Source organism: Natrix helvetica (assembly GCF_964273705.1).
Source record: "Natrix helvetica genome assembly, chromosome: Z".
Taxonomy (NCBI): Eukaryota; Metazoa; Chordata; class Lepidosauria; order Squamata; family Natricidae; genus Natrix; species Natrix helvetica.
In genome coordinates this window covers 93,342,844-93,358,902 of record NC_138554.1, presented here as the reverse complement: position 1 = coordinate 93,358,902, position 16,059 = coordinate 93,342,844, and the positions used below count along the sequence as shown (strand labels likewise).

Below are 16,059 nucleotides of genomic sequence, written 5' to 3'. Positions count from 1 at the left end.
AATACTCTCCAGGGTTGGCAGGTTAGCCATTGTAGAGGTTGGGAAAGGGGATGATCAGTCTGGAGTTCAATCCCATGCTTCAAGATTGACTCAGCCCTCCATCCTTCTGAGATCGGTAAAAATGAATACCCAGATTGTTGGGGGCAATTGTAAACCACTTACAGAGTGCTGTAAAGCACTATGAAGTAGTATATAAGTCTAAATGATGTTATATGTCATAACACAGTAGAGGACACAAAATATGATTTGTGATCATGACATATCCCTAAAAAAGTAACTCTAATTCTCTTTATCACTAAATGATAAAGCATCTTTACCATTAATCTTTTATCCAAATCTAGAGGAAATCTAGAGGAAAAAAAGGCTGTGTCAAAATATGCTGTCCAAAATTATTATGTCCAATCATTTTTACTCAATGGTTCAGAACCTATATCACACAATTAAAAGAAATTAAAAGGAAAAAGGAGAGGTATATGAAAAACCTAACTTAACCTAACTGAAGAGGCATTGCTAATCAGAATAGACATAAGCATCTAGGTAAAATCCTGTTGATCAGAGCAAAGCAGTACCAAAAATAGCATACATCTTCTACTAAATATTTAGATGTACCCAGACAGTTGTTAAGCACAGTGCTACTGTCCCATTCTTATATTGCTCACCAAATAGTATTTGTAAGTATATTATCTGAGACATTAAGATAATATACAGACATCATGTTGCAATTTAATTATTCATGAGGTAAGTATTTGGAATTTTTTAATGTGTATTTAAACAATTATACACCTCTTTACACATATATGAGCATTGAACAAATTGATTACTTTAATATTTTTAATAAGACCTTTAACTGTTTATATTCTTGTAATCCATTAAGACTAATATGCTGAGGCTGCAATTTTTAATTATAATTATTCCAATTTACATCAATTAAGATGCTCCTGCAAATTTGCTGAGAAACTTTGGGAATAAAACCTTGTAAAGAGTTAATTTTGCAGTCATATATTCTATTTTCTTAGAAGTGAAATAGTGTTCCCTTTCCTTCTGGCTAAAAATAAAACAAACAACTGCAGGATGACTCATGCAACAGTATCCAACTTCCCATTTTTCCAAATCTTTAAGCTTGATTTTTTTTTCTTCCTCTGCAGGATTTTGCTCAAAAATCTCCCCAATTCTGTGATAGAAATTGTTCATCTCCTTAATATTGCTTAAAATAATTTTAGCCAGAAGAAAGCATAATCTTTTCAAGAGTTAACAGAAAATCTAGGCTCTGAATTTTTTTTAATTGAACACATCAATCAATATTTTCAATACGAATATAAGAATATGAATTAAAAATTGGAATAAAAAACTGATTATCAAAACAAATTGTAATAAACATATCTAATGAAAACAAATAGGAAAATTTAAAAAATCTTACAATCTGTTGCCATGCCAACATAGATGCATTTCTTGAAGCGACATTCCTGGCACTGGTTTCTTGTGACTTTGTCTATCACACATTTTCCTTCATATTTACAGGAGTAAGTTGGATGAAGATTTTTTTGAATTGTTCTTCGGAAAAAACCCTGTGTGAATAAGAAGTTACAAAATTTTACCAAATCTCTCACTTTTCTGTAAAGTGTGCAGGATATTTTGCTTGGGTATTTATTTATAAACCATTAAGAAAGTGCAATATGATTTCTTTGGATTTTCTCTCAGCTGGGAATCTGAAGCTTAACTACAATATTAAGTTACATGTCTACCCCAATGTTTGGGGCATTAGTTTTACATCTTATTTAATTTTTCGAAAGACGACTTTAGAACTCCTGACAAATAAGAATATGCCTTATACTACATCTGATTTCAACTATTTACTTGGAAAAATTGTACAAATAATTGTACTCAATTCTTATTTAGATGCTATAAATGAGCTTATTTAAAGAAGATAAGATTAAAAGGATTGATGGATTTTTCCAGTTCATGTTTTTTTTTTAAAGTAGTGATTAATAATTATTGTATACTGCTGACATCCTACTCCTACAAGTAATCTGTGACCTCTGTAAATAATTACATCAGTTTAGTATATAATGGAGCACTGATGAATATTACCTTCTGGTAAACTGTAATGTTACTGATGGATGACATTTGAATGCACATTAGATAGGTACTAAATTAGATTTTATATCATGACACTTTAGATGGATTCAGTTCACAGACATTTTGACCAAACATATCCCGAGGGTATTTTCTAGGTGGTAATTTATTGAATATCTTTATCTGAAATATATATATGATTGGCTTAGCTATAATTCTTGTTTATAACATACATTGAATTTTCTTTTAATACGAGCCTATGGATTTAAAACAGTATCTGATTTCCATTTCTTAAGCTGATATATGAAGAAATGAGAAGCTGAAACTAGCTCTGAAGAGAGAAAAACCTCTATTACAGTTTTGAAGTTAAATTAGAGACTCAGTGAAATCAACAGTCACATACCTGGTAGCACTTTGATAGCATGCTACAGAACTAAAATTAAAAATGAAAAACTCTTTGATGCAATTAATATCTATTTAATTAATTATAAATTGATTAATAATTTCAGTAGGATTATGAAAGAAAGACTTCTGTCATTTAAGAATGTTATTATAAAGTGATTTATAAAATACATAAGCAAAATTTACTGTATCTTAAAGATGGCTAGTTCACACACTGCAGTAAGCCACTATGTAGCGACTTGATTTTGACAGTGTGATCTGTTTCATTTATTTATCAATGACCAGATGCAGATGAGGGAAAGATCCAGCTTCCAAATATCTTTACAGCATAACTAGTGGCCAGCCTGAGGTCTCTGGAAACCCCCAATATGGAACATGCTACTAGAATTTAGTGGCAAATAACTTATTTTAAACAAAATAATATATTGCATACATCTCTGATGAATTTACCATAATGATTTTTACTTTTATTAAAAAATAAATATCCTGAATTCTATCACAAAAAAATATGAAAATCCTTTCTTTATTTTTAGTGATTACTAGTCACCATGGAACTATCTCTCACTGCAGCACTAGAAAAAAATAGACTTTGCCCACTCCTGCTTTCAAATTGACATAAACTTACAGCTGGTGCTGGCTGCAAAGGAAAATATGTTTGATATATGACCTTGAGAGAACTGTCATTAATAAATGACCAAATTAATAATGTCAAGCCATTAATTAATTATTGAAGTTTAAAGACAGCAAGAAAAACATAACCCCCGTCAGCCTAACTAAATTTCTTATACAAAACATTGCAGGATCCAGTGACCTGGGTTGGTCACTGGCATCAGAGCTTTAGTCTTCCAAGTTTTCAGACTAGTGTTGGAAGTTCCTCAGGGAACTTCTACCAAAGTGTGTACTTTGGGATATTCTGCATTTATTTACAAAAAATAGTACACATAGAATAGCCCAAAGTGTGCATTTCAGTAAAGAAAAGTTCCTGAGGATAGCTCCAGTGTGAGTCCAAAAGTTTGGCAGACTAAACTTTGGGTCCCAGTGACCGACACAAATTAGATCCTGCAACCTTATCTACGACACGTATCTTTGCCTTAATTCATAAAACATTATTGGACTTATGGTGCTATATGATGCCTTGCTAAAAAAAATCCAGAAAAAACAAGTTTTTGAAAATGTTTGGGATGCTTCTTTCTGGAAAGGAAATTACAAAAAAGAGGGAGATCCAAGAGTAAGATTGCAACTATTCAGTAAAAAGAAGAGTGGAAGTTATAATTCTAGACTGTATTTTCTTTTTCTTACACCTCATATTTTAGATTCCTGAATACCTCATAGATATCTTATACCTCATATGATTTTTTTATTGTTATTATATTTTAAAATTCTAAAATCAATAAATAAAATGAGAGTCTCTTTTCTATTGTAAGCACAAATATTACTTTGTGATATTAAAAAAGGATTATTCTTGTTTTGTTACATATAATATGTGCTGTTCCCTACATGGCATTTCCACTTATGTGATATCTATTATTTATTTTATTTTATTTATTTCTTGGATTTCTAGACCGCCCCCTCTCCCAAAAAGGGACTCGGGGCGGTGTACAGTCAATGCAGATAAAAATACAATCATAAAACAATTAAATACATTTGGATGGAGGAGATAGGCTGTACAAGAAATAAATATATTCTAAAACCCTAAAAACATCCCCAATTAAAAACCCAAACCCAATTAAAATAAATCCCCGGGAGGTAAAACTAAGAAAGTGCCAGGCCAGCTGATTGAAATAGGTGAGTCTTTAACTTTTGACGGAAGGAACGGAGGTCGGTGGTGGTTCGAATGTCGGGGGGGGAGGTCATTCCAGAGGGTTGGGCCCATCACAGAGAAGGACCTACTCCTAGGTGTCGCCCGCTGACACTGCCTAGCGGACGGCACCAGGAGGAGTCCCTCCCTGTGTGAGCGAATAGGTCGCAGGGACGTGTGTGGTAGGATGCGATCCTGCAGATATCTAGGTCCTATGCCATGGAGCGCTTTAAAGATAGTGGAAAAGATTAGAGGAAATCAAATTAATTTATGATTTCCAGCTCTTATTCTTATTCTATTCTTATTCTTATTTACATTGCTATTATTACCTTGCAACCTTCACAAGTGATACAGCGATAGTGATATCCAGTTGCCTTGTCACCACAAACAACACATAACTCATCCTTGTCTAAATAACTGGGTATGTACCCTGCAAAGAATTAAGAGAGAGAGAGAAAGTTTATCAATGCAAAAAATAAATTTAAAAGGAATCTCCATTATTTAATGCATGTTAATATAACTTACTGCTCTGACATTAATGGATTCTTAAATAGAGGCAGAAAATACATCAACTGAACAATATGAATCAAGGTATTATAAAATACAAAAAGAAATTATTCAGGAATCTAAAATTAATAAATAAAATAATGTTAGCAGAATCAACATGTAGCTTTACAATACACAATTCTGACAACACCAAAGTATCTTAGTTGCTAATTAATAAAACTGGCCTAGAAGAATGGAGAAAAATTGATAAATATTTGGAAGAAATCTTAGACCTAATGAAGATTATGCTTAACATAAATTAACATAGAACACTAAGCCAGTCAAATAGGGAATTTAGAGATTAGAAAAACTGTACTTCTACATATCTGGGCCCATTTTTTCCCTAGCTAAATTATTCTTGCTTTTCTTCTTCCATCTAGCCCTGAAACGCTACAATTATGTTTTTAATCAGTTTCTCTCTGAAGCTGAGTTATGGAAATAAGACCTGACTGGAAACTATCAGACTTCCCATTTTTGTAGGTTAAGTAATACCTGCTAGAATTAGGTTTTGTGATTTAAAAAAAAACGATTGCACCCCAAATTATTATTTTATTCATTAGATTTTTCTTCCTTAATCTTCCTTCATTTGTGAGGGAGAAGAGAATTTGTCAAATTGCCACAGGAATTTTCATTGATATCATTGGTCTACAAGGAGAAAGCCTAGGAAATGAAAGTAGCTTAATTTTACCAGAATTGGGACACAAATAAAAGAAAATTAAGTCTGAATATTAATTGCTCCAGTTTCCAAGATCAGGACAAAATTGCATCAAAATAATTCAAAATTATAAGGGGGATATGCGATTTTATCTTGGAGGCTGATAATTTTCCAAAACTGAGGAAGATACACATTTGCATAGAATATAAACCTAAATACAGCCTTTTTCTTTAACTAGTATATCTTTAATAAACGAGATTTTGTTTGGATTTACCTCTGTGTGTGCTAGTGGGAACATAAAAAGAGTTCACATATTTACTTTCTGAATCTGAGGTTCTTGGCCCAAAGGTATCAGTAACAGGCACTAGCAGTAGTCGCTGCTATATCCACTTTTAAACATGAACTTCTAAAAATATATCAGCAGAGAAGTGCTGATATATTAGTGATATTGTGATAGTAGTGATATTGATGACTAAAGAGCTCCTGCCTCTCTTGTACAATTGAATTTTCAACTTTATTCTTGCTGCTAAGCTTTTATATTATGTAATGTTAATATTATATTTCATTCCTCGAAGCAAAAATATACCAGGGTTCTTTCTGTATGAAAAGAGTACTCTTTTAAAGAAAATTATAGGATATTACCTGTGTTCTGTTCAAGCTGTAGAAGGTTGCTTGAGTAAATGGTGAAAGCCCCTGACTAAGGAACCTATTTTCAAACCCTGTGATAAATAATAGGTGTCTAGCTATTCATAAACATGCCATTTGCAGGTCTTGCTCTTGCATTGTTCTTAAATATATTGAACCAGCCTCAAACCAGTCTTACTCACTTGAAGGAAGATTCATTTTATAGTAATATGAGATATGAATTAATCTAATATGACTAACAATCAAATTAAATCCTAGCTCAAATTAATTTAGAAATACATATATTCCTAAATTTAAGGTAGAATCAATTGTTGCATAAGGCAGAGAAACAGAACAGGTTTCTTAGGCAAATCCACAGCTGCTTTTTAAATCATTTGTCTGGTTTGAAAAATAGGAAGTTCATGGTACAAGTGCTAAAGTCAAAAATTATTTCATCTTTTGATACACTTTAATGATTGGAATTTATTCCACTTCTTACCCTATCAAACATTTTGTCAATGTATTGATTGGCATTTAGTAAAAAAATGGCTATTGTGTTAAAAATATGAACAGAAACACAATTAAAACTCCATGGTTGTTCAATTAAACAATTTGCTTAATGATAAGATTTTGAAGAGAAATAGAATATACAATGCTGTGATTAAAATTTTGTAATAAATGCAGATGCCTATACAATGTTACAGAAAGAGGAAATGATTCTTTTTCCTTTTCCAAATGATCCTCCCACTGGAAAGTTCATGTAGAATGAATTGTATTAGTTTTCATTTCCTTAATATTCTAGGAGAGGCATGCATTATGTTAACCAATGTATCCCAACATAGAAATGCCCTTTCTGCACTACCATATAAGTTGCTTTAGCATATATATTTTTTAAAAAATAATTTCTATTAAAGAATTATTTACAAAGTTAAAAAATAAATACAAAAATAAAAGTAAAAATGATAAAGAACAACAAAATAAAGTGAAGAAAAAAGTATTTAAAGAAGCAATTTATGATTTTCCTTGCAGCATTTATAAGACATACTTGATACTATTTCCCCCTTCACAATTATATAACATAATTCCCATCTGCTCATATACATACACAGCATATACAGTTAGTAAATCCAGAAATCATCAGTTTCTAGTCTTGTATAACAGTATTAGTTATTCATTTCCTAATCAAACAAATTAATTTATTAATTTCTGTTAAGTTCTACCATTTTTACCATTCATCCTCTGTTGTGGGTATTTCTGTATTCTTCATCTTTGTGCATGTAATAATCTCGGTGCTGTTACCATATATAAAACCAATAATTCATGAGTTACTTTAGCATATAATATCTTAAGGATCCTGATTTTTGTCATCTTGATTAATTTTCTGCAATTTAAATGTAGCTATGATTTTAGGATGAAAATTCTCAAACAGCTGGAAATATATGACTGAAATATAAAATATGTATGTTTCATAATGTTTAGATTCTTAGAATTAAAATTGTATCCTACCAATTATGTAAATACCTTTTTTCACAAGCTATGCAACTTTTATAACGACATTTTGGTCAGAATTAGAAACTCAGAAATGTACCTTCTTTTTAATCTAAAGATATAATGTATGGTTCTTAATTTTTTAGATACTAGCCTATAAAAATATAATGGCAAGTACTGGCATAATAAATACAAGCCAAGTTAGTCAGAGTTATATGTAACGAATATAAAGAGCTTGTAAAGCCAACTGTGAACACCTGCTTTAAATCTTAATTTTGTTTAATGAGCTAATATTAAGGCTTTGCTAGCTGCAAAAAAATATGCATGTAAAATAAGAGAAATCAATTGTGGATCAATAGTGTCACAAATGTTATATATTACAGCTGTCTGCCTTCAAGAGAGGATTAACTGATCAAATTTTTTTTATCAGGGCTTGGCTGAAAGGTCTCATAAAATATGTTTATAGTTTCTAATACAATTTGATCAACAAATATGTTACACTATCTTTGCTGACCAAGAAAATGAGCAAAAATTATTTGCAGGCATATGAGTTTCATTCACTGACAGCAACATATTACTGCTAAATATTTGGAAAACTTTTATATTCAATGAAAACCAGGCAAGAAAAAAATTATTGGAGAAAAATATCACAATGAAGATTCCAAGAAATACCCACTATTTACTAATATTTAAAGTTTGCTAACATACAATTATTATGTACAGACTAATGTATTAATCTGTAATATTGAAGTCTAATACATATAAATATTATAGTATTATAAAATGATAATTATCAAGAATTGTTTAATTTTATAGCCGTATAATAGTTTACAAATTGTATATGGAAAGAAATCTTGTGAAGTTATATTTGCAAAATATCATGCAGTTTTGGTTAACTTTATTACTAATATTTGCTAACAAAACAAGTGTGTTGGTTATATAGTTTCTATATAAAGACAGAGATAAAAAGAACAAAATAAAAAGTATATATATTTTACTTATTTACATTAAGATTCAAAAGGGAGAAAAATACAAAGACAGAAATAATAGAAGGAAATAGAAAAGAAAAAGAAGATATAGAGATTAGATTATTTCATTTTTAAAAAAATCCTACTTTTTAAATATACACTAAACCTTTTAAATATTTACATATTGGTCAGTTTTTCAGTTCTGGAACATTTTAAATATGATGAATAATTTAAATCTATTTTTTATCATTTAGTAACTTTAAAAAATATTCTAGACTTTTAGACCAGTATGGTTTTTTTAAACTACTGTAACTTTCTCTACTATAAGTAATAATTTAAGAACAATAAATGCTGCTAGGTATACCTCAAGCTTAAATTATTACTTATTACTATAAGTAATAATTTAAGAACAATAAATGCTGCTAGGTATACCTCAAGCTTAGCAAAATAACAATTTTTAATATTGTGGCATTCTATTTTAAATAGATGACATTCATCTATAGAAGTGTTTTAAAAGAAATAGTAATTTTGATATTTGCTCAGATCTTAATTGTATGAATAGTTGTAAAATAATGATCAAACAGTAGACCATTTACTCAGATATTTTAGATTGTTTGAACAAATTCAACTAACTTGCAGTGTTAGTTACATACATAGATAACTGCTGACTGTCAAGAAAAGTAACATTTAACACTGTAAAGATAATAGAGTAATGGTCTATGAAATAAAATGTATTACAGAGGAAATAATATTTTATATACATGCAGCAAAGTGTTTCTCACAGATGTTGAATAGCTTGCTTGCTGTGAAACATAATGCAATGTAATTTGAAATAAAGGCATCCTTCAATATTGTATAGAAATTATTTATTTAGAATTATTCTCTTATAATTAACTGTACCACCAACCCAACTGTTTGATCAATTGGATGAGAAAGTAAAGTTACACTTTGTTTTTCTAACAGTTTTTTCCCCTGAACTGGTTTATATTGTAAATATAAATTTTATCTATATTATAAAATCCAGTGATTAGCATTTTATGCAACAGTGGCATGGCAACTTTTGCACACATAATGAGAACTAAAGATGTTAAATAGGCAGTAGTCACTTAAGAGATGAAGACACAGAAGACCATACATTTTACAAACCACAAATGAATTGACTGTTAAGAAGAAACTTTAATTCATTCAAACCACTTACAAATGAATAGCATAGTAGGCTGGCAGTTTGAAAATATTGTTCACATATAAAAAGCCTCCTGATATTAATGTAAAAATGCCTGCATGTCATTATCATTTATCATGCTTCAAAATAAAGCCATTTCAAAAATCACCTAGCAACATCTGTTGCTATTGCTTCCAATTCTAGACAGGCAGTCTTACACCTCTACGCATCTAACTCAGAAAAGTATGCTTTTTCTTCTGTAAAGAATTAGATGCAAATAGATGTTATTGAGCTCTTTCTCTTCTCCCACCCTCTCTTTTTCTCTAAGAAATGACAAAATTTTCCCCTACCTTTTTTCTGAGAGAAGGCTGGTGAATGTACTTGAGAAAAAGTAGGCTTTTCTTCAGTGAAATATTCAGTTGGGTTGTATTGATGCAGGGCCATGTCCATGTCAGAATACTCGCTCTTAAAAACGTTTCCAGGGTAACTATAGGTATAAGGCTGATTCACCGCCCAGGCCTGTTCCATATATATGTTATTATTGTGCAGGACCTGAGCATCACAACTGCTGTAACTCTGACTATCTTCGATATAAGTGCAATAATCTGAAGGCTGCATGTAGCAGTTGCTGTTGGCAGCTGAGTGAGCTTCATAAATTTCTTGCACGCAATAGTTCATTTTGTTATCCTCTCTCAGCCTATACTCTACATATGCGTGCACACATTCACATGCATATATACTCGATGTGCATATGCATGGAACAAGAAAGTAGGGAACAGATGCACGACACTGAGAAAGGGAACAGTAAAACTGTATGCTTAACTTTAGAACAGCCAATGACTGGCTAATACCCTCTTTATATTAGGGATGGATGGAGAACTGCCCTATGAGTCCCATATATTGGAAAGCAGATTTATGACAGTTAAATGTCTTAATCTGTGACTGCATGCTAATTCCTAGAGAAGATACCGCTTACTCTTGGCCCTCTGGCAAAAAAGCAATGTCCAGTCCACCCCACTTTTGGGGGTGATGAATACTTTATAAAACCAGTTCCATTGCCTTTCACTAAGACTATAAAATTATTGCTAAGGGAAGAGTTTAACTATGCCTCTAGCACTATCAATTTAAGTGTGAGCAACAGAAAGAACACTTAGGCAATCCTAAGGACGATATGCTGAAAATCCAAAAATCAATAACCCTGCTTTTCAGCATTAATTGAAAAATCCTGAAGGGCAATACCGATGACACCAGCAGTAAGTCTGTGTTTTAAACAAAACTTTAGTGTCTAAATCTGTCATCTACTTTACTGTATTGATTTTGATTGGCAGAATTATCTGAGTGGACCTTTCCTGCCTTACACATACTTAGGTCAAACTCCCTGCTGCTTGGTAATTTAACACATTTGCAAGAAAGCAGATTTCTCAGACTTCACTGACTTTAATAGATGTGTTATTGAATTCAACAGGTGGGAAATTACAAAACTGGCCTCCTTAATCAGCAAGTAGACTACTGCTTACAAATTAAAGTTAAGCTTAATTGGTTTTCCAGTTGTATTTCATTAAATTGCTTTCTTCTCAGTGTGAGCTGTTTCTGCATCTGTTTCATTCACATGTGCCTTAATAATAACTATTTAATAATTAGATAAACTCTTCTCAACTTTTAAAATGTTTTATATTTATTTTACACTTTCATATAACAAATATTCAAAATAATGCTAGCAGACTCACTCACTTGGCCATACATTTTATTTATTGGTTTCATTTATTTATTTATTTGCTGCTTGTCTTGTTTCAAACAACTCTGGGCAGTAAATCCATTTGAATGATAGACTATTTTTTGGTACACAGGCTGTGTATTGCATAAGTAAGTTTAGCTGGCAGAACTCTTTGAGGGGAATGGGCCGTTTAGAAATATGAAATATAAACAAAAAATTAATTACTGGCAAAAAAATAAATAATCTTTCATTGTATTTTTAAATTTCAATATGCTAAATATATAATCATTAATTTGGAAACTAGCCCATGTAAAAATCATTAATATCTTCAAAAGAAGTAATTTACAAGCACAAAAAATACCAGCATATTAAATAGGAACATTGAATGGTTGGGTATTTGTGTGTAATACATACATTAGATAAGGAAACTTTTTCAGGCACTTCACTTGACAAGCAAAGTTTAATTAATTCCATTAATTAATGGAAGGTTAAAGTTACTTCATAATAATGTATATTAAATATCCTTATGATATCTTAGGGATCTAATAAGGTTTTATTTTAGCTAGATTGTGTAACGCATTTATAAATAATCAGCAGGCAGAAAATTATGAACTGAAAATATTTCCAAATTCCAAACAATTCATATTAAATTTTATTTTCTGCTTTAATGCAACACAAATGTTTTCCATAATCTAGACAAAACATAATAAAGTAATAGTATATCATATATTCAAGCTACGATTTTCAATCTAACCTGGGTTAGGATAGAGTAGCGATGGCTAACCTTTTCCAGACTGAGTGCCCAAAGCATGCAGGCACGGGTGCGAATGCGGTGTATGTGCACTAACCACCAAAATGCAATTTGCGTGCAGTCCCGGAGATGTGCCCCACCCCTGCACATTCACCCCCTGCACATGCTTGCCCCCCTGCACGTGCCCCAGAACCCACGCATGCATGACAGACCCAAAGAATAGCTGGCCAGCGGGAGGTGTGCACAGATACACAGCAGAGCTGAACTGGTGGAATGGCTCGCATGCCCACAGAGAGACTGCTGTGTGCCACCTCTGGCATGCGTGCCATAGATTTGCCATCACAGGAATAGAGGATAGCCCATTCCCACACAGTTCATTGTATTTTTGTGGGTCCCACAAACACATATACATATACCCATAAGACACTGTTAACTAATTCTCCTTTCTCTGGCTGGGCAGGAGTTCTTTTTTCTAAGCAATTATCTTTTAATTATTTCATCATATTTTAAATATATTAATATGTATTTTAATTGCTTTAGAAGTTACTATTTAGTAACTTTTCAAAATTTGTTTTTGTTGCATTTGATTTTTAAATTATATTGCTAGCCATCCTGATGTTAGGCAATAAAGAAAATATAAATATTCTATATAGGTAAATAAATGCAACTAATAAACTTCAATGTAAATTGATTTTCAAGGAAAACAAACTCAACTGAATGGCCATCTGGCAGTAGCAATGCACAGATTGTGAGCAAAGAAAATCTATGGATAGTATAAAAATGGGACACTTATAGCAATAATGAATTATAGAACTGCTTGGAACTGTGTGAAAGAAAATCAATGTTGTTTAGAAATAAAATATTTTGAGAAACTTCCAGTGAAATAGGCTTTGTCATTCTATAAGATTTTTAAAAAGTAAGAACTGCGAACTGAAATTAATTTTACTATTTTATATTAGCATTTATAGTTCCACTGCACTATCCATTGTATACTAATTCTATATACTGTCTCTATATAATAACTATTCGTAATAAAATAAAATATGGAATACTTTATTCTTAACAAACAAAATGATATAAAATATAAACTGCATGAAAATAATTAACCCCTTTGCTTATTGAAATAAAACATTACTGCAAAAGAAAATGAATTATATGAATTAAATGAAAGTTGAATTATATTATTTTTATCGAAAGACAGAATGAAAATTTTACACTACTTTTAAAAACAATGTTGATGGGTTTAGTTCAGCAATAGCAATTTATGTGAATACGTTGTTATTTGAAGGGAAATTAATAGCTAAATATATATTTCTCCGATTTGAGTTATGTTCTCTGATGCTGTAATTTCTTGGCCATTAATTTTTTAAAAAACCATTTAAACAATTGCTATATTTTCCCTCACTTTTTTGCAGGAAGGAGCAATAAGATTATAGGAGGAAATAGATTTTTAATAAAATACTCATTTAAAACATTTACTTGGAAAAACAAGTGTTTTTTTTTTAATTAGGATATTTAGCACCACAGAATAGTTATAAAAATATACCAGACTACACTGCCATTATTAAATTAACAGGATTTAAAGTCAATATCATATACATGATAAATTGTCTGAACATATTTTAAAATGTGGCCCGTAACCTAGATGGTAGCATTACAGATATTTTGAACTATTTATGGACTAAACTATTAGATTTTGCAGGAGTGTGATATGACAATGAAGAGGATTTTTACAAAGGGGTGGAATGGGGATTGAAGCAATGCAGGAATCTGTATCCAGCAGTGTCTAATGCAGTGGTAGTCAACCTTTTTCTACCTACCACCCACTAATGGATCTTTCTTGATGGAAAAATTTCCTTACCGCCCACCAGTTTTTGCGCAAGTGCAGAATATTTTTTAGGAAGGAGGGTGTTTTTTAAAAAAAGAAATGTACATACATTTATCTTTTTATTTCTACTTTATGCATGTTTATAATGTTTTTAACTTTATAAAGTTTAATTAGAAAACAATAAAGTACATTGAAATTAGCTTTACTAGTGATTAATGAGATCTTTGAGGCTGATGCTGCGAGACTAAATATTTGATATCTGGTTCGATTTTCGTAGGGAACAAACGAAGGTCTCCTCTTTCGGTGCTTTTCCTTTTTATCTCCTTTTTTTTATCTTCCTTAGGGCTATGTACAAAAGTAAGGCTGAGCTAGTTAGCCCACTTATTATTATTAGCCAACAACAATTCTCTCCTGCCTTTTCTTTCTCCTATTTTGCAACTGCTCTGCTCCGCTTCTGCCTGTCCCTGCTATCAGTTTCTACTCGACTTCTCCTCCTCCTTTCCCCACAACCCCACTCCCTTTTAGCAGTGATGATATTACCTAGTTTGGTAATGAAATGTCTGTAAGAAAACCACCAAGCTCAGAAAGCAGCAAGGATCCCCTATCCCCCACCTCCTCTTTCTCCCTTTCATTCTCCTTTTTGTCTTTTCTGCTCCTTCCCCCCCCCCCAAGCTCAGAAAGCAGCAAGGATCCCCTATCCCCCACCTCCTCTTTCTCCCTTTCATTCTCCTTTTTGTCCTTTCAACTCCTTCCCCCCCCCCCAAGCTCAGAAAGCAGCAAGGATTCCACTATCCCCCACCTCCTCTTTCTCCCTTTCATTCTCCTTTTTGTCTTTTCTGCTCCTTCCCCCTCCCTTCTAGCACTTCACCAGCTCAGGCGCGACCGGAGAAGTTTCTCTTCTCAGAAATGTCTTCAGTGGAGCGGTGAGGAGCTGAGGAAACTTCTCCGGTCGCGCCTGAGCTGGTGAAGCGCAGGCAAGCGCCGTCCCATCGCCAGGGAAACAGTGAGTGAGGTGAATCACGTGGTTGCTCAGATCACACGGGCGCAGCCCGACCGGAGAAGTTTCTCTTCTCAGAAATGTCTTCTCGGGCTGCGCCCGTGTGATCTGAGCAACCATGTGATTCACCTCACTCACTGTTTCCCTGGCGATGGGACGGCGCTTCTCGCGTGCATTAGTTCAAAAGGAGGTTTTAACCTCCGAAATCCCCACTGCCCACCTGGAATCCCAAAACGCCCACTAGTGGGCGGTAGGGACCAGGTTGACGACCCATGGTCTAATGCAGTGGTGGGCAACCTTTTTTTTCAACTGAGCCAAATCTCGCCAAAACCACGATTGAAATTTACTTTGAGAGCCACATTTTTAAAACCGAAAATACATAGGATGGTACACTGTTTTTAGTTTCAATAAGTTTTTATTGAGAATATTCTGCATGCAAGTATCCACATAGGTCAGGAGGATACAAATAACACAACTAATAAAACAAAAACTTTAGAACGATATTATTTATCGATTTCAATTTCAATTTCAATTTATTTGTGCTTCTAGACCGCCCCCTCTCCCAGAAGGGACTCGGGGCGGTGTACAGTCCATAGAGAATATCACAAAAATACAATAAAAAATTAAATATGTACAGTTTGGAGGAGGTTAAAATGCAATTAAAAGAACTGTACAAAGCTGAATAAATATAATTTTTTAAAATCCCTAAAACAGACACAACAGATTAAAAAAACCCTAAAATAACCAGATAATAATACATTTGCCAGGAGGGACAGTTGTAATTATGCCAGGCCTGCTAATCGGAACAGGTGAGTCTTCAATTTTTGCCGGAAGGAGCGGAGGTCAGAAGTGGTTCTAATGTCGGGGGGGAGGTCATTCCAGAGGGTTGGGCCCATCACAGAGAAGGCCCTACTCCTTGGTGTCGCCCGTTGGCATTGCCTAGTGGACGGCACCAGGAGAAGTCCCTCCCTGTGTGAGCGAATTGGCCGCAGGGATGTATGTGGGAGGATGCGATCCCGCAAGTAACTAGGTCCCGTGCCATGGAGCGCTTTA

At 33.0% G+C, this 16,059-nt stretch overlaps 1 protein-coding gene across 8 annotated transcripts in view; it reads right to left on the bottom strand.

The window, feature by feature from the left end:
• Positions 1-16,059, bottom strand: part of THRB (thyroid hormone receptor beta) — a 234,447-nt gene that overhangs the window by 21,213 nt on the left and 197,175 nt on the right. For all 8 annotated transcript variants that reach the window (XM_081932906.1, XM_081932904.1, XM_081932908.1 and 5 more), the window contains 2 exons: positions 4,603-4,703; positions 1,418-1,565 (listed from right to left, as the gene is read on the bottom strand). In XM_081932906.1, the coding sequence (XP_081789032.1) occupies positions 1,418-1,565; positions 4,603-4,703 (249 nt within the window). The remainder of the gene's footprint in view (positions 1-1,417; positions 1,566-4,602; positions 4,704-16,059) is intronic.